The following is a 19,819-nucleotide window of genomic DNA, read 5'->3' as shown; positions in this document are numbered from 1 at the left end:
CGAGTGACGGATGGCGAGCTTGGCTGCGGTCTATTTCTATGAGAGAAACACTGAAGCTGCTACAGTTTGCTGCTCTGCTGCATCGCAGATTGCTAAGCACACCTGACTACAGGAGACATTATCTCAGACTAGCGAAGTGTACATACAGTAGTTGGTGCAGTTCAAGGTGGGATCACGTTCTCAACACAACAAACTGCTCCAGAGTTGGATTGAAAGCGTACCCAGACCACCTCATCAAGCAGGTCTCGGTAGGCTGGTTTGTTACGCTTTTGGTGCGCATCCTAGTGCGATTGCGGCGTTCTATTCTGCCCAAACGAACCGCTCCACTGGGGCAAACAAACTTTAGTGCGATTCAACCGGACTAAATGAGGCAGGTGTGAAAGCCCCCTTATAGAGCCACATTGGGTTTCGGTGATTACTTTTGTAACTAGCTGGAGTATCCAGGTGGACGAGGCTAAACCAATTTGCCCGTTTTTGCTAACTGGTAGAACTGGCTTTTGTCACTATGACACCTTCTGGCAAACTAAAATGAAGCCAACATTAGCAATAGGATTGGGCATCGAGAACCGGTTCCAACTTGAAATCATTTCAAAAAATTACGATTCCAAGTCAAGTTTTTTTTATTGGAATCGTTTGGAAAATTTGGTTTCGTATCCGATCATTGTTTCCAAATTGAACACGTGCAAGTTTGGGTTTACAGCATCCAGCTTACTTCCAGGCGCTTGTGTTGCCGCCACGCAGCACAGTGAGCGGCTTTGTTTAAAGTGTGGCTTTATTTTACGTCGAAAAAGCCCGGTACAACTGTAAATCCCCATTGAATCAAAATAACATGTTCCTCTTATCTGTGAAATAAGCTTGTGACCCGTTTCAACTCCACCCCTCAAACAATCGGAATCGATAATCGGTAAGAACCGGAATCGAAAGGAAGAATTGCAATTGGAATCAGAATTGTTAAAATCAAAACGATGCCCAACCCTAATTAGCAACCTGTGCCGACGGCGTCCCGCACCAAATCCACCTTGTATTGCAAGCAGTGTTGGGGCAGTAGCGTGACTACTTCTCAACAGCGTTGCTGTTTTCTGAATGTTTGACTTAGATCAATGACTACGTTTACATGCACATAATATTCCGTTTTTTGCCCTTATTCCGAAAAAGACAATATTCCGACTAAGCTGTTTACATGGCTGCGATGTGCATATCCAAACACCTGCTGATATCCAAGTCTTTCATAATGTTTAAAAGTAGGTGTGTTTCTCCTTGGTTTCTTTTGGGCATGCATACTGTCGGCTGGTTGGTTTGTGTACAGCAACCATAGCAACGCACAGAGCTGACCGTAAGCCGTAAACAGGCAAGAGGCCGTAAACCGTCACAAACTGCTGTAAAAACCCTGATTGAGATGAATATTCGGAATGTGCTTCTAAAACCCTTAAATGTCTCGATCGGAAAAATTATTTGGAAAAAGACCTATTTCGGAATATCCAACAGGAATATACTGTTTACATGACCTGTATCAAATTCGGAATATTGTCATATTCAGAATAATAGTGGAATATTGGTGTACATGCAAACATACTAATTGACGTAAAGAAAAGTAGGAATCTGAGAAAGCGGTTTGATTGCTAAGATTGGAAAACTAAAATATCACAAGCAGTTCATGCATAAACACACAGCCTTACACAACACCTATGCACCCTGCTGCAGCTGCCATGTTACAGCGTAACCATGACAACTAAGACAATGTCTGCTGTAGCATGGGGATGGTGCTTAGCTGTCAGTTTTTAGGATAGGAAATAATGCCAGGTCTATATTATGTGTATGTTTGTTATGTGAAGGCATGCATCACTGTATGTGTGGGTGTGTGTGTGTGTGTGTGTGTGTGTGTGTGTGTGTGTGTGGGGGGATATTGTGGTTTATTCATGATTCACCTTGAAGTCACCTTGCTCTGCAACCGAGGCACAGAAAGCAGCCAGCCTGCCGACTTTTATTCAGCCGTTGATGCCAGACGCTAGGGCTGTGCAATTACAGAATATTTCGAGAAAAACGATCATTTTGCTCATTACCTTTTACAAGTAAACTCTTATTTTGTCTTGTGTTCTGAATGGGAGAAGTGATACGGGAAATGTCCCAGTTACAGGTGTTTTCACTGTTAATTTGTTCAACTTTTTTTTTATGTTCAATAATTGTAACATCTTTCCAAACGTCAATGAGATAATTGTGTTAAATAATCGTCATTTCAATATTGACCAAAATAATCATGATGATGGATTTCTTCCATAATCAAGAAGCCCTACCAGATACCTGCATGTACATTGTGTGTGTGTGTGTGTGTGTGTGTGTGTGTGTGTGTGTGTGTGTGTGTCGTACACACAGTATTCACTGCATAATTGTAATTATGTCAGGGTAGAAAAGCCTCTCACTGAAACATATAGCAGTGTTGAGTTCACAGCTCCCTTAGGCAATGCTGGCTTCTTTGTGTGTGTGTGTGTGCGCGCAAGTCATCTCGTTAACCTTTACAACCCCACTTACCACCTTAAACACTCTTCTGTACAGCCAGCCAGCTGGGGCTACCCGCTCACAGTCTGAGTTAAATCATCTATCTGTGAGTCTCGAAGGCAAATCTTTCAAGTCTTTTATGTTAAATGATCAAATGGCCATTTTCTATAGTGTCGGCGTTATTGTCCACAGAAATACATGATAAAAGCCAAGGCTAACAAGTCCGCTCGCTGAGTAGCTGCTTTTCTTCAGAGAGCATCCTCACACTACGTGGTTGGAGTTTTTACTCACCAGCGGTGGTTTCACTTCTCACCTTGCTGCAGTGACATAGAAGTTAACGTGTGTCAGTATAGACTATAAAAAATAATAGCATCAGTGACGTCACCTATTGGTTCGTGGACTACCGTTTTGAAGCCTGGAGTCTGGCATTTTGGCTGTCGCCATCTTGGTATTTTGTAGCCACAAGTGAACATAATTGGACAGGAGGGAGGGAGGGGGGGCTAAGCGGCTAAGCCACTGTCGTCTATGGTTTCAGTAGTCTAGCATTGCCAGGCTTATATCAACAGAGCTGCAGAGGAAGGTCTGGCTAGTCCACACAGCATTCCGGGATGGGAGAAAAACGTGCTCTGGTTTATTGGCATTTCTTTAAACCAATCACAATCGTCTTGGGCGTCGCTAAGCTCCGGACGGAGCCACGGTGCCTCTGCAAAAAAGCCTCAGGAAAGAACTTGTTTTGGTGGAACCATGGTGTTTGTTAAAGGCCGCTAAATATTAAGTAATATTAATAATAATAATTTTTTTTGTCCGTTTTCGGATTTCGTTTTCCGTTACCTTCCTCTTTGTGTTGGCGTTCTAAACTCCGGTGGATGAATGAGGGCTATGGTCTCCTCAGATATCTGCAGGATGACTGCTACATATCAGCAGCAGTTTAGATTCTCTCAAAGATTTGTGAGCTCAATAAGGAAGCCGGTGTTTTTGTCTGAGAACTTTGGCCTACTGCAAAGCATCAGAGACTGAACTGATGGTAAGGGAAATGTAGTCCACTGCTGCATGTGACCCAGTTAGGAGGTGAGCTCTCAACAAATCGAGTCAACAGGGAATTTGTCTGCTTTTGTATTCATCTGCTGACAGCTCCTGTCAAAGTCTGTACACGCCACAGATCTGCCAGGCCCGGCCAAAGTTTCCCTCCGACCTTTTCTGCAGTGATGGTTTCAACTTGCACAAACATATTTTACTTACATCTTTATAAGTACTGTATAACTAGTTGTACATTTTTATTCCCAACTTATATATACACACATTTGTACATTCTTTCCTTTGTATTTTTGTATCTTTATTTTTGAATAGTTCTTGTATTCTATCCTATTGATTATTTGTTGTACAGGTGCTGGTCATATGATTAGAATATCATGAAAAAGTTGATTTAGGTCTGGAATTCCATTCAAAAAGTGAAATTTGTATATTATATTCATTCATCACACACAGACTGATATATTTCAAATGTTCATTTCTTTTAATTGTGATGATTATAACTGACAACTAATGAAAATCCCAAATTCAGTATCTCCAAAAATTAGAATATTACTTAAGACCAATACAAAAAAAGGATTTTTAGAAATGTTGGCCAACTGAAAAGTATGAACATGAAAAGTATGAGCATGTACAGCACTCAGTACTTAGTTGGGGCTCCTTTTGCCTGAATTACTGCAGCAATGCGGCGTGGCATGGAGTCGATCAGTCTGTGGCACTGCTCAGGTGTTAGGAGAGCCCAGGTTGCTCTGATAGTGGCCTTCAGCTCTTCTGCATTGTTGGGTCTGGCGCATTGCATCATCCTCTTCACAATACCCCATAGATTTTCTATAGGGTTAAGGTCAGGTGAGTTTGCTGGCCAATTAAGAACAGGGATACCATGGTCCTTAAACCAGGTACTGGTAGCTTTGGCACTGCGTGCAGGTGCCAAGTCCTGTTGGAAAATGAAATCTGCATCTTCATAAAGTTGGTCAGCAGCAGGAAGCATGAAGTGCTCTAAAACTTCCTGGTAGACGGTCATGCGTTGACCCTGGACCTCAGAAAACACAGTGGACCAACACCAGCAGATGACGTGGCACCCCAAACCATCACGGACTGTGGACACTTTACACTGGACTTCAAGCAACGTGGATTCTGTGCCACTCCTCTCTTCCTCCAGACTCTGGGACCTTGATTTCCAAAGGAAATGCAAAATGTACTTTCATCAGAGAACATAACTTTGGACCACTCAGCAGCAGTCCAGTCCTTTTTGTCTTTAGCCCAGGCGAGACGCTTCTGACGCTGTGTCTTGTTCAGGAATGGCTTGACACAAGGAATGCGACAGCTGAAACCCATGTCTTGCATACATCTGTGCGTGGTGGTTCTTGAAGCACTGACTCCAGCTGCAGTCCACTCTTTGTGAATCTCCCCCACATTTTTTAATGAGTTTTGTTTCACAATCCTCTCCAGGGTGCGGTTATCCCTATTGCTTGCACACTTTTTTCTACCACATCTTTTCCTTCCCTTCGCCTCTCTATTAATGTGCTTGGACACAGAGCTCTGTGAACAGCCAGCCTCTTTAGCAATGACCTTTTGTGTCTTGCCCTCCTTGGGCAAGGTGTCAGTGGTCGTCTTTTGGACAGCTGTCCAGTCAGCAGTCTTCCCCATGATTGTGTAGCCTACAGAACTAGACTGAGAGACCATTTAAAGGCCTTTGCAGGTGTTTTGAGTTAATTAGCTGATTAGAGTGTGGCACCAGGTGTCTTCAATATTGAACCTTGTCACAATATTCTAATTTTCTGAGATACTGAATTTGGGGTTTCCATTAGTTGTCAGTTATAATCATCAAAATTAAAAGAAATAAACACTTGAAATATATCAGTCTGTGTAGAATGAATGTATACATTATACAAGTTTCACTTTTTGAATGGAATTCCAGACATAAATCAACTTTTTCATGATATTCTAATTATATGACCAGCACCTGTATATTCTATGTGTATGTGTGCTGTGTGTCTGATATTTTGCTGCTGTAGTACTGACATTTAACAATTTTGGATCAATAAAAGTCTGTCTAATCTAATCTATCTATCTAACTATCTATCTAACTATCTATCTATCTATCTATCTATCTATCTATCTATCTATCTATCTCTATATCTATCTACTGTATCTATCTATCTTTCTAGGGCTCCACCATATATGTTATTTTAATTGTTATCGAGATATCAACTGGCGCAATAAACACATCGCGAATGTCGTGAAAGAGTTTTTGTTTTGTTGGTTGAAAGAAAATATCTGCAGAAAACTGCACTTAATGGTGCCTTATATATTCACATTCAATGTTCAATTTGTTAGATTAAAGAATGTTGGAAATGGTTTCCTTTCATTAGTTTTTATTAACAAATGAAATTATTGTTGTTAAATTCACCAAGCAGTTTGTTGTATTTTAGCAGTATGCTGAAAGAAGCAGAACTGAGTACACTTGAATATCTGTTTATTTATCGCGAGATTCAGCAATGTTATCACACATTCTCCTCATGTTGTGCAGCCCTAATGTTGTCAAGCCTTTTCACTATAGCATTTCAATGCATCGTACTATTCATATAGACCAGGGGTGTCAAACATACGGCCCGTGGGCCAGAACCGGCCGGCCAAAGGGTCCAATCAGGCCCACTGGATGACTTTGCAAAGTGTGGAAATTGCAGAGAAGTAATTATTTCCAATTCCAAATTTACCACTTTAATCTCAGAGAAGATCGGAATTCTTTTTCCGTACATTTACAACTTTAATCTTAGAAATTCTGAGTATTTTTTCTTGGAATATTACCCCTCTCTCCCAGGTCCGTAACATCATTTGTTTTCCTACGATGGCCTTAGAACGCTGTCGTAGTAGCAGTGACTTCGTTTGCCAACATCGAGCTAACAAGAAACTCTGTGGCAGACGTAGACTGTATAATATTAATGGACAATGCATCCGGTTCGGCGAAGTGCTGCAAATGCAGAAGTACCTTAAAGCTGCATTCTATCTGAATTCCAGCAGTCGGTTTCTGTAGACGTCTATGAGAAAGTGACCCACTTGTCACTTGATTTATTACCTCAGTAAACATTTTCAGAATTAGTTTATGGTCTCAATCGCTAGTTTTAAGACTTCTGCAATACAGCATGATGTTCACGTTGATTTTTTTTAAATTGGCGATAAAGCAGGGGGTGTTTTAGGGCGTGGCTATGATGTGATTGCCAGTGAAAGTGTGTAACGTAACGTAGAGTGTAAGGACTCCTCCCTCACTCCTCCCTCTCGTCTAAAATCATCACATCCGCAACCAGGATGGCTGCGCCCGTAATGGCAAAATCAACGACTCACAGCAGATCTCCACAAACAAATGGGTGACGTGTCACACATGCTCTGTCCATTAATATCTAGTCCATGGTATTATATATAAAGTCTATGGTGACAGATAAAGTTTCTGATCTTTCTGGAGAGGTTTACTGGTCCGGCCCACTTGAGATCAAATAAGACGTATGTGGCCCATGAACTAAAATGAGTTTGAAACTCCTGGTATAAACAGTGTGATCAGCTGATGAGTCATGATTGCATCATTAAGGCCTTGGAGACATGGCCACAGCACTTTTTTTCACATTCTGTGTTCTCTTTCTTTTATTTTTCAGAATATGGATAAGACACAGCTCCCATCCGTGACGCTGATCGTGGGCTGTGGAGTGTCTTCACTGACATTGTTGCTGCTCATCATCATCTATGTGTCTGTCTGGAGGTGAGATAAAGCATCTTGCTCTGGAAACATTTAGCTTTGGGCTGTGGAATCATTTTTTTACCTTTTTTTTTTTTCTATTCAAATTGCGATTTTTCTGCCAGATATTGCGATTACTATGCAATTTTTGAGGCAGCTTTCTTTTTGTTTCTTTCTCTGTCCTGTCATTGTCCTGCAGGTACATTCGGTCTGAGCGCTCAGTCATCCTCATTAACTTCTGCCTCTCCATCATCTCCTCCAATGCCCTTATTCTCATTGGACAGACACAGACACGGAATAAGGTGAGGAACAACGTATCTGTTTATCTATATTAGCATTTACTTGATGACTTATGATGACAGTGATACTAAGGCTGTTGTCTCGCATTGCCAGACCTTCCTCCACAGCGCTGTGGAGGAAGGTGTGGCTAGTCCACACAGCGTTACGGGATAAAACCTGCTCTGGTTTTTCGGCGTTTATTTAAAACCAATCACAATCGTCTTGGGCGGTCCTAAGCACCGGACAGAGCCACGGTTCCTCTGCAAAATAGCCTCAAGAAGGAACTTGTTTTGGTGGAACATGTGTACGTTCAAAAGTAGTTTTAGTCGTGCAACAGAAAACTCAGATTGGACAGATAGTCTAGCTAGCTGTCTGGATTTACCCTGCAGAGATCTGAGGAGCAGTTAACCATAGTCCTCAGAAATCCACCAGAGTTTGAAACAGTCAGATATACAGTATATTAACTCCTCTTTTGATTGTATCTGCTCTAAAAAAGACACTTTTCTGATCTTTTCTGATCATCAAGAATCATGTAATAATCGATTATGGTCTGTCACTGCATCAATGCAGAATCGTCCAGGACCGCATCACGATGCAATGATTCATTTCAACACCCCTAACTGATGCAGTTTGTCTGATTCGTTCAAGCATCACACTTTATGCTTATTTTGTTTTCTCTGTCTCATCTCTGTTGTTTCAGGTCTTTTGCACCCTAATTGCTGCATTTCTTCATTTCTTCTTCCTGTCCTCGTTCTGCTGGGTTCTGACAGAGGCGTGGCAGTCCTACATGGCAGTGACGGGCCGCCTCAGGAATCGCATCATACGCAAGCGTTTCCTGTGTCTCGGCTGGGGTGGGCCTTCTGTCTGGTGTCCATCATACCGTTCGTCTCGTCTTTCTTATCTCCCCCCTGTTAATGTGCATTTTTATTTATCTTTCCTCCCAGGTCTCCCTGCACTGGTTGTTGCAATCTCAGTGGGATTCACCAAGGCAAAGGGATATGGAACACCAAGCTAGTAAGCAGGCTTTCCTACAGCCGGTTCCTTTACTCCAGTACTGTACTGAAGTACAAATGTTGAGCTACTTATACTTTGCTTGAGTCTTTTCATGCCACTTTCTACTTCTACTCCGCTACATTTCAGAGAGAAATATTGTACTTTTTACTCCACTACATTCATCTGACAGCTTACGGGTCCTATCTTGCACCCGGCGCAGTGCAGCGCAAAGCCCGACGCAAGTGTCTTTGCTAGTTTAAGACCGACGCAGTTGTCAATTTCCCGTCCAGCGCCCGTGTCGTTTATATAGAAAATGCACCTGCGCCCATCTGTGATGGTCTTACAGGGAGGTGTGTTCAGGTGCATTTTTGGCGTCTGGTCTAAAGTCAATAACGCAGCATTTCATTGTTATTTTAACACCAAATTAGTAAAATGTATCTAGGCTTATGCACAGCGCGTGTACACTGTGCTTCTTACACACACACAGGGACGCACTGAAGCATACACACATGCAGGAGATTACAAATTAAAATATTACGGTGCAAATCCTCCATCATAATAGCAATGCTCCAAGGTCCAAACGCGCCTGGTTTTTAAAGGGAATGGGAGATGACACTCTGATTGGTTTATTGCATGTTACGCCCAAAACACACCTATGATTAATGAAGACACTAATGGCGTTTTTCCATTACATGGTACCTGCTCGCCTCGCCTCGACTCGACTCGACACACTGTGTGTCCGTTTTTCATTGCAGATTTTAGTACCGCCTCAGCGGGGCTGGTCGTCTTATATGCCGGCTCGACGCACACACCAGCGCACAAGTATAAACATCAGGCCACTTGAGCTTGTTTTACAGTTCTGTGGAGGCTCCACGCAGAGCTTTCGCCGTAGCCTATGTAAAAGTGGCCTGATGTTTATACTTGTGCGCTGGTGTGTGCGTCGAGCCAGCATGTGTGTGTGTACGTAGGCTACGGCGAAAGCTCTGCCTGGAGCCTCCGCAGAACTGTAAAACAAGCGGCGCCGCAGTAAACTGCCGTGACCTAACGCGACACACACACAGAACGTAAGGTGTGTTGTTGTTGCCACAGCTGTTTTTTGCTGGAGGCAGCAAAAAAAAAAAGCAGCTGGTTAAACTGTTAAAAAATAGCGGGTTTGTTCAGGACACCCGTCTGTCGCTTTCACGTCACCTTTTGCTATCGGCTCAGCTCGCTTGGAACCTCGACTGAGATGGTACTAAAAAAAGTACCTGTTAGCAGGTACCAGGTACTTTTTTTCGTAATGGAAAACCAAAAAAGGCGAGTAGAGTGGAGGCGAGTCGAGCAGGTACCATGTAATGGAAAAGCGCCATAAGTCCAACCCTTGTGAACTATGCGCCCGGCACACACTCTTTTTTGGTGTGAAAGTGGATTCGTACACACCCTAAACGCACCTGTGCCATGCGTTTCACGCCGTGTGCTTAGATCGTTAAAATAGGGCCCCGAGTGTCTTCACAAACACATATATAATACATTATATATGTTTATATAATACAATGTTTTATTATTAATTAAACTAGCCGACAGTATTTAGACCTACAAGTAGGCTCCATTAAACACTATCCTTGTGTGGATTTTTCTGCATTGAGTACTTTAACTTTCACATTTTCCTGATGATATTAACATACTTTTACTTACATTATCAATGCAGGACTTTTTTTGTAACAGAGGTTTTGTTTAACAGTTAGTAATTCTACTTATGTAAAGCATCTGAATACTTCTTCCACCACTCCCTATATATACCTCTTAAACTTTTTATGCAGGGATATTTGCAAAATGGTTTGGGTTTATGTCTACTGCATATTTAACCTCTCTTTTTTTTTCTCTGTCCCATGTATCTTTTACCATCCTCATTCTTGCCATGTTCTCTACCTTTCACCTCATTCCGTGCCTCCTCTTTACAACCCTTCATGTTCACCCGTTGTGCCTCACTCCTCCATCATCTCCATTTCTTCTGATCGTGTCTTTCTACGTTTGGTTTCCCTGCTCCGTGTAGCTGCTGGCTGTCTCTGGAAGGAGGTCTTCTCTATGCATTTGTTGGACCTGCTGCAGCTGTTGTCTTGGTATTTCCTCTTTCCTCTACACTTTGTCTTTGTTGGTTTTGCTTTTAAAACCTCTGCACTAATTCAGGTTTAGACCAATAGCCCCTTGTAACAGTTGTCAGTCATTTAAAAAAACATATCATATATATCAAGCATATTTAGTCTGCATATATCTATGCAGGGATTTAGAACAGTAATAATGTTAACAACCTTAACTGTACTTTCATTTAAAAATAGTAACACATATAATGCAATGGATAATAAAAACATAAGATTAAATAAAACACAATATTAAAATGGGAAAGCATCTAGCAGCCAATCAGCAGACATTGTCAATCAAACTCTCAAAAACATATGACCATGATAGAACATTTAACATTCAAGGTGCTACCTTGTTATTTTTACCTATCATTGTTGATATAATAAAATAATAGCATATATATTTATATATATATCTAAGAAAAGTACTTCAGTTTAAGAGTAAACAAATTAGATCATTGCCAAGTTAAAAGCCCATGTCTCCTTTTTGATTTTATCTTCCCTGCTTCCTCCTTTTCTTCTCCCCCTACTTCTTCCCTTGTCAATGTCCTCCTTTACTTCCCTGTCTCATCCTTCCCTTGTCTACTTCCTCCTTTACTTCCCTGCCTCTTAATTTCCTTGTGTACTTCCTCCTTTACTTCCCTGCCTGATCTTTACCTGGTCTACTTCCTCCTTTACTTCCCTGCCTCATCCTTACCTTGTCTACTTCCTTCTTTACTTCCCTGCCTCATCCTCTTCTTGTCTACTTCCTCCTTTTACTTCCCTGCCTCATCCTCTTCTTGTCTACTTCCTCCTTTACTTCCCTGCCTCATCCTTTCCTTGTCTACTTCCTCATTCACTTCCCTGCCTCATCCTTTCCTTGTCTACTTCCTCCTTTACTTCCAGGCCTCCTTCTTCCCTTGTCAACTTCCTCCTTTACTTCCCTGCCTTATCCTTTCCTTGTCTACTTCCTCCTTTACTTCCATGCTTCTTTCTTTCCTTGTCACCTTCCTCCTTTACTTCCATGCCTCATCCTTACCTTGTCTACTTCCTCATTTACTTCCCTTCCTCATAATTTCCTTTTCTACTTCCTCCTTTGCTTCCATGCCGCATCCTTACCTTGTGTACTTCCTCCTTTACTTCCCTGCCTCATCATTTCCTTGTCTACTTCCTCCCTTACTTCCCTGCCTCCTCCTTTACTTGTAAAGTCCTCCTTTACTTTACTTCCCTGCCTCCTCCCTTACCTTATTTACCTCATTCTTTTCATTTCCCAATTTTCTTCCCTGCCTCCACCTTAACTTTCTTACTTCCCCTTTCATTTCTGCCTTTTCCTTTTCCACATTTACCTTCCATCTTCCTTCCCTCCGTCTTTCTTTTCTTCCCTCCCTCCCTCATCCTTTCCTTATTTACTGCCTCTTATCCTCTCCTTTTCCTTATGTATTTCCTCTTTTCCTAACACTGAGATATTATTTATGCTATATTTTTAAGTATTTCTAGTGTGCCAGGTTGTGTTTTTGGCTGCTTAAAAAAGCTAAAAAACATGATCACGTTAGCTAAAGTGTCCAATAAGTACAGTATAGATAGTTTATTTTACAATGTTGGTATTAAAGATTGTATAGAAATATTAAATAATAAGTACGTTTAAGCACCCTGTATTTGTTTGGTGTACAGCACAGACTACCACTATTCAATCTGTTATATCATAACCATAAATCATAAACTAGCTTCCTGTTGGTTGACAAGTGTTTGTTAAAATCCTATATTAGGACACCTCAAACATCATTAAAGTGCATTTAGATCACTGTTCAAAATCACTGTTCGAGCAATAACAAACCTCTGTTAACTATAACATAATACTAGTGTTTTACGTGCTTTCAGTAACTGCCCATGGTATGTTTAATAATGCGCTCCCAAGTTAAACCAGTATAGTACATAATGGACTCTGCAGCGGTTACATGAATGAATATACTGTAAGCATAGCTAGGGTTCCGTTTTCCATTTCTACAGCTGCTGTTTAAATTAGAACAAGGACAGTCTTACATTAACCATAAAATCATATAGAGACACATTTATATAGAACTATTCAGCCTACATCTGGGAAAAAAATCACTGCCAAACCCTGGCAGCACCCAGTCTGCAGCGACAATGTGTCCTTGTTTCTCTCATCAAATGCATTAGCTTCAGTTTCAGTGATTCTCTTCCCAGTGCTTCTTTCCCACCTACAAATAAACAGCTTATTTTGGGTGTCCTTTTTTTACACGGGCTGCTCCTCTAATAAAGAGCTACTGCTCCAATTGGCACCCATACTGGAGGCCCGGCCCACTCTGCACAGCACCAGAGTGGCTTGTACGAGGGATTTTCATAGACTGTGAATCCTCAAAGCAGTAAAATGATAGTGCGTTCCATTTACCTCGGAACTCGGAAGCCGAAGCCGGGAATGACATCACACCCGAGTTCCATTTACAAGTTGGATTTTTAGCTTGGGGTACTTCCGGGCTCGGAAATCCGAGGTCAGGCGACGTGTACAAATGGAACGCACTATCACTACAGTCAAGGACACCCCCTCCCACACCTTTGAATTCACAAATCTTATATTTTAAATGTGATTTTTTTTCAGCACACTGTCTAAGTTCTAAAATATATGAATATGTTAGCAATCCATCCATTCAGCCATTCTTTAAGTCTCATGCTTCATTGGGTGCCTGATAGTTTTTTATCACTAGCATTTAAGATGGTACAGTTTAGCATTTACAGTGCAGAGCCTACAGTAAGTACAGCTAGTGTGTGTGTGTGTGTGTGTGCGTGTGCGTGTGTGTGTGTGTGTGTGTGTGCGTGTGCGTGTGTGTGAGATATGACATCTATGTGCAAGCTGCCATCGTCCTGTCATGACGAACATCATCATCACCATCCATCCATCATCGTCAGAGTAGATCTGCATGTTCTGAAGTAATGGAAGTGTCTTTGCTCTGCTTTAATCATGTGCCTCTTCTCTTTGGCAGGTTAACATGGTTATTGGGATTCTCGTTTTTAACAAACTGGTGTCCAAAGACGGCATTACTGATATGAAACTAAAGGAGAGGGCGGGGTATGCCTTATACCACACATCCATTTTACACAGTGACCTATAACCAGCCTGATAGCTCAGCCAAAGGGGGAGGGATTAGCGCAGTGATTGGCTCCTTGCCTGAAATGATCATTGGCCATCATTTCAGACTTTGGCAAATTGGTTGAAGATTACACTTACTTTTTAACACCAGGAAGATGAAGAGGTCAAAGAAAAAAGTAAAAAAATGTGACTGAATTAATCAAACATAAGAGAACATGTGTTTTCTCATATAGCTAAGCCTATTATCAATGCTTCTGGAGGATAGAAGAATGTTAGAAAGAACCGGAAAGATGTGGGGAATGGCTGTCTGGTTATTGGTCCTGCACAGACTGAACAAGATGATGAATCATCTCATTGCTTTCTTTTAAGTTTTCAAATGTGTCACATTTTCTTCCAGCTGCTCTTTGTTTGCAGGTGTTGCTATTGATGTAAAGTTCTGTAAATCCATCCGTGTCTTTTTTTCTCCTGTTTGGTTATTTCTAGTAGAGGGAAGCAGGGCTTTAAAATGCAAAAGGACTACAATGGACAAAACACAATCACAATTTTGGTTTGATTTTTGTAGCTCTGGCCATCAGTTTTGTTGGTTAGGATAACATTGTGCTTAAATAAAAGTAACTACTGAGATGACATTGCTAAAAAAAGTTTTTACACAGCAAGAGGACTCAGCACTTACCAACAGAGCCGATGGCCAGAGCTACAAAAATAAAACACGTTTTGTAGGTCATTTTTATTCCATTCAAATGTTCAGTTCAGTGAAGTTATGGAGATAAGAGATGAAGTTAACCTGACAAACCAGTTTGCTGCTTTAAGGTACGGGGCTATTTTTAGCCTTTTATAAAAGGAACACTCCAACATTTTGGATAAAAAAAGACTAGATTGCTTTGAGGCTTACCCAGAATCAGATGATAAGATCAATATAATTGTAGATAGAGTTTACTCTCTAAATTCAGTCCACAGAAAGGTCCAGAATATGTTTAGCCTAGATGAGCATACGGGCTGACGCAAGAGAAACTGCTAACCTAGCTCTGTCAAAAAATATAGTTAGCTAAGCTAATTAAAAAATTACACCTTCCAACAACTTCAAAGTTTTGTGTTCATAAAAGATATCGGGATAGTTGGTAGCAACCGGATCATTTGAAAGTAAAGTAACAATGGTTGTATTCTACGCTCCATCTGTTAACACAACACACTGGAGACAAATGATGCACGCCAAAACACCTGCAACTATTTCTCATAAGTCCACATACAGTGATGTGCATTATGGCGTGTTGTTGCATTCAATACATTACTGCCTATTTCCGGGTTCAGTTGACCTGCGTCAAATGGCATTCTACGAAGCTGCCGTTGTGTGTTTTAGTTAAAGGTGAGACCTCAAATTACAGTCAGTGCGTTTACATGCACAGCAGTAATCGGGTTATGCCAGTTCTCCCCGTGTACATGAGCGGGGAAGAATAGGAAGAATGACGGGAGTAACTCTACCTCCAGTACAGTAGGTGCCGCTCTGCCAACGCACAACTGGCTTTTTCTTCCGGTTTACCTATGTCAACATTACACCGACCAGCCACTAAATTAGTAAAATTTAACAACTTAATGTTTCATTCATACACTCTTGTCACAGCGTAGGAAAGCACAGCGCTCTCGCCAGATGACTGACAACTTTGTTTGGCTCGTTAGCTGTAAGCAGTATCGGTTGGAATTAGCAAGCTAACCTCGTAAGCTAACTAACGTTAGCCAGCAGCCGCAGCGGGGGCTGCTCGGTCCCTCTACTTTTTTGCCAAGACACAGCGTTGACAGCCCCAGATGCAAATTTACGAATCCTACTATGGCCACGCCAAGACCCGCCCTTCAATAGCAGCTCCATTGGTCTTGGCGTGGCCGTAGTAGGATTCGTAAATTTGCGCCCCGGGCATGGATATTTTGTTTAGCCATCCCCCAGGTGTCTGCTGCTGCCTCGGCCGGGAGTAACGTAAAACAGATGAACTGTAGCTGTAGGCTCTTTGCTGCCGATGGCCCGCTGATTCAGGCAAAGCTGTTTTGTTGTATGGTATCATAGCAACGACTATGATTCACAGCGCTGACAGATTATTTCCGGGTCAAAAACCACTCCAGGGGAGCAGGGAGGGGCAGTTGGAGCATGCATATACGCTTAAACCGATCTTACTCTGGTCAAGGTGTATACATGCAGGAATACCCTGATTACTGAAGGAGTTCTCTATGTCTTTTAACCGGGTTATGAGAACTCCGATGTTAACCGGGGTAAGGTGTTTACATGGTGTTTGAGAAAGCAGGGTATTGCCTTAACCCCAATATAATCGGGTTTTTTTAAACTGCATGTAAACGCACTAAGTGTGTGGCCACCACCAACACCTGCAAGAATAGGTATAGTGTTCAGGTCCATTGCCAGTCAGGCAGCAGGTGATGTTAGGGCCAGTGCATACAGTACCCTGTCCCCCCCTTGGAAATTGGATTAATAATGGTATAAAGTATTGTGGTTTTGCAGCAGTTAGCAGCAGCCACTTAGCTTTATGGCTGAACACAACCTCTTAAAATGTCTGTCCTTGTAGGCTTCCCCGGTTTGAGAACCGTGTTCACTCTAGTGTGAGCAAAAACCAGGCGACTCTTGGATGTATGTGGCTAGCTTCTAGCTTGCTTTAAGGATATGTTATTGTACTTTGGAGTTGTTGGAAAGTAATTTTTTTTTTCCTTTTTGAGTTTGGCTGTATCCCCTGGCTTCCTGCTGTTTTACGTTACTCTAAACACTTCCCATCAATTATCAATTGCCTAATCTGGTTGTGGGTTTGGCATCAAACAAGCATATTTTCCAAAATGTTGGAGTGCTCCTTAAAATGTTTGATATAAGAAAACCTGCAACTAAAACGTTTCTTTGCACATTGTTGAAGTCGTTTTTTTGGAAAACGATAATAGGTAAAGAACACATTACATTTTAAGCATGAACACTGTCACTAACTAGTGAAAACTCTAATCTAGTCTAAAAAACACATTGGGCTGCTGCTAAACCACAGAGCACACAACATGCGCCCTGCTCCCCTTTACCCCGCAGGCTGTTCTGTCTCCATTGGCATTGTTGGTGCATTCAAATGTTATTTTCTTTCTCTCTCTGATAATGTTTGCTTTCTTTAATGATCTCTCTGTTCAACTGTACTTGTTTTTGCTGTCTGATATGTCATGTTTGAGTTTGCACAGAATCCCCTCTCTCTCACTCAGGGCTCTCCAATCAGGAACACATCAGTCTCAGAAGCCCCCTTCCATGTCATCAGTGATTGGGTAAAAAAATACCTGCCCACCCCCAAACCCCCTCCTTTTCTTATTGTATGGCTACCAGCCCTGCCCATCACCAAATCTGCTGAATCCTCTAGCAAGCACCTCTGATTGGCTTACTATTACTTCCTGCCTATTTACCTCACTTTTCCTTTTTTGACCTTGCAATTTATGCTAGCTGGACAGAACTTAACACCTTACTGCCTCAGAATCTGACAATTTCTGGAATGCTTTTAGATAAACTGACTCTTTCAACAATAACACATGGTAGTTGCACAGCAGTAGAATTAATATTTTCTATTTACTTCAAAGGTGTGGGCATGTGTGTGTGAAAGGTTATCATGACCGTGTCATGATTGCTTCTACAGAGTGTGTATTCTGTGTCTGATAGAGTAACTTGTAGAAAGGTACATTGTGTCATAGTCAGCACTGGTCAGAATTCGAGCCTTCCTTTAGTCTGACTGTTTTACCCTCAGTTCATTGTGTTTAGTAATTTGTGACAAACCAGGCTCAGATAGCATCTCATCTCATTGATCTCAACTGTTATGTAAATGACGCACATACAGTAAGTGAAGTGAAGTAACAGCATAAATAAAATGAGCCAATAAAAGTATAATTGAACGGATCATTTTGAACTTTGATTCAAGACTAGAGCAAGGAAATTCATTCTGGATAGTGGGATCAATCCCAGATAATCCTTTTAAAGGGGAACTATGCAGTTTACCTTAACTGAACAGCATCAGAGTCATTGGAATGGTTATATGACTTTTTTCAAGTTAAATGGTGGTCGTCTCACTCCCCCCTAGCGCCTGTGAGCGGAAAAACCACCCTTGCCGCCGGCCGAAAGTCACGGCATTGCACACATACGCCCATTCAGGAACCGGCTAACAAGGTAGCGATGGAGTTTTTTTCACTATCGTCAGGGCTGAGCCAGCAAAAAAGAAGCAAAAAGCTAAAAAGGCATTGTCAGAGGAACAGAGAAAGAGGAAACAGCAGACTGACCGAGCGACAACACAGTGTTGCCAAATATCTATTCCAAAGCTGTAGGGGGACCTCTATAGAGAAACCTGCGAGCAAAAAGCGAGAAACATGCGGGACAAAAAAAACGGGACATGACCCCCTGTCTCCTGGGTAAAAGTCCTGTGTTGTTTGACCCATCCACCCCCCTAATCCACCTCCTTATATGGCATTTAGGTCTTTCATACTACTCTCTACCGTTGTCTCTCTTAATACTACGTCATCTTACAGCACCGCGGTGGAGTTGCTGCTCTGCCCGGTGCGTTCCATACAGACGCTGAAGGGTGATTTTTGCTTCGGCATCTGACGCTGAGAGACACTGACCAAGCATCACTATTTTACGAGTTGGCAACGGGTTGATCCAGTAGCTTTAAGCATTACTTCAAGCTTGACAAGATGGATTTTCGTGTCACCTTGTGATCCCACGATTCTCACGTGATATAATATGTGATATTGTGAGAATCCAGCTGCCATGTGAAAGAGTACTCCACTGATAAAATGAGGCATTATGTTCTTCTGAAATTGTTGGATGTTTAATGAAAGAAATTCGATGCAGCAGAGCCAGAGATATTTTTGACTTTTTATTCCACCCATTCTTCTTCCTTAACCGAAATGCATCTCAACCATATAACGTTTGGTCAGAGATTGGGATGTGTTTTGCTAGTAGTGGCTGATGTATCTCCACACAAGCCAGATTTCTTCCATTTTCAAAATTGTAGTATGCAGCCCGGACAGGTTTTTCAGACTTCACATACAGTCCTCCCCAACACCTGTGAAAAGACTAAAGCAGTGGAGTTCATAAATACTCACACCAGTGCAAATATAAAAATTAAAATTAAAAGTGAGCACAGTTGTGATGAACAATACACTAGTTTCTATTTTTACTTTGATTCTAATATTCTAGTTTAAAACACCTCTTCCTATGTATTTTTTTTTACTTTTACTATCTGTATTCGTTCTTTTCCTCTGGGGATCAATACAGGCTTATGTTATCTCTTATCTTAAATCTTTAATACTGACTCGGCCTGTTTTAATCAAATTGTATCTTGATCAATTTACAGCATAACTAATTCATCACTTCATTTCTAAATTCATCAACTCTGTTCTTCAAATCATTTAATTTTGTGAGATTCTCCCCTCACACTGACCTTGGCTCTTATTGTTTCCTCAGCGTTTTCATTTTTCAACCATAGTCAGATTTGACACTGCAAATACAAATTGCGGATGCGATATGTTGCGGCTGCTCAGGCTTGTTGGTTGTTGGGGAAGTTATCTGAACGTGATCTGACAGGTTTGAAATGACATTTGCCATCGTTTTTGCTGACTTTGTTTAATTGGGCTGTTTGCAGTCTATATCCACGACGATTCATTTAGGGGATTGCTTCGGTGCTGCCGAAAGATCCACCGGATGTCCCTCATTTTCGTCCGGATGTCCGTTATCTTCCTCTTTCTTCGTGTTGGCGTTCTAAACTCCACCCAAGACGATTGGGATTGGTTTAAAGAAAGGCCAATAAACCAGAGCATGTTTTTCTCCCATCCCGGAACGCTGTGTGGACTAGCCAGACCTTCCTCCGCAGCGCTTTGGAGGAAGGTCTGGCAGTGTTAGACTAGGCTGTTTGTAGCTCTTTCTGTGGTGGACGAAAGAAGGAAATGACGAGGCCCTAATGCTTTCTCCCTTTTGGTGACCTTCCACCACCCTTAACCCACTCACCTCTTCTGTGCGTGTTCCTCAAGGTCCAAATGCAAAACATGTTTAATAAAGGTAATTAATTGGTGCAGCATCTAATTAGGCGCGCTGCA

At 41.8% G+C, this 19,819-nt stretch overlaps 1 protein-coding gene across 1 annotated transcript in view; it reads left to right on the top strand.

Moving 5' to 3' along the window:
• The window catches only part of adgrb1a (adhesion G protein-coupled receptor B1a), a 145,601-nt gene that overhangs the window by 99,424 nt on the left and 26,358 nt on the right, over window positions 1-19,819 (top strand). The window contains exons 18-23 of the mRNA XM_078253605.1: window positions 7,170-7,273; window positions 7,449-7,551; window positions 8,229-8,379; window positions 8,473-8,542; window positions 10,554-10,620; window positions 13,617-13,702. Coding sequence (XP_078109731.1) covers window positions 7,170-7,273; window positions 7,449-7,551; window positions 8,229-8,379; window positions 8,473-8,542; window positions 10,554-10,620; window positions 13,617-13,702 — 581 coding nt within the window. The remainder of the gene's footprint in view (window positions 1-7,169; window positions 7,274-7,448; window positions 7,552-8,228; window positions 8,380-8,472; window positions 8,543-10,553; window positions 10,621-13,616; window positions 13,703-19,819) is intronic.

The sequence above is a fragment of the Sander vitreus genome, chromosome 6, assembly GCF_031162955.1.
Source record: "Sander vitreus isolate 19-12246 chromosome 6, sanVit1, whole genome shotgun sequence".
In the NCBI taxonomy this organism is placed as follows: domain Eukaryota; kingdom Metazoa; phylum Chordata; class Actinopteri; order Perciformes; family Percidae; genus Sander; species Sander vitreus.
Note: the sequence above shows the minus strand (reverse complement) of the source record. Positions and strands in the feature narration are given on the sequence as shown.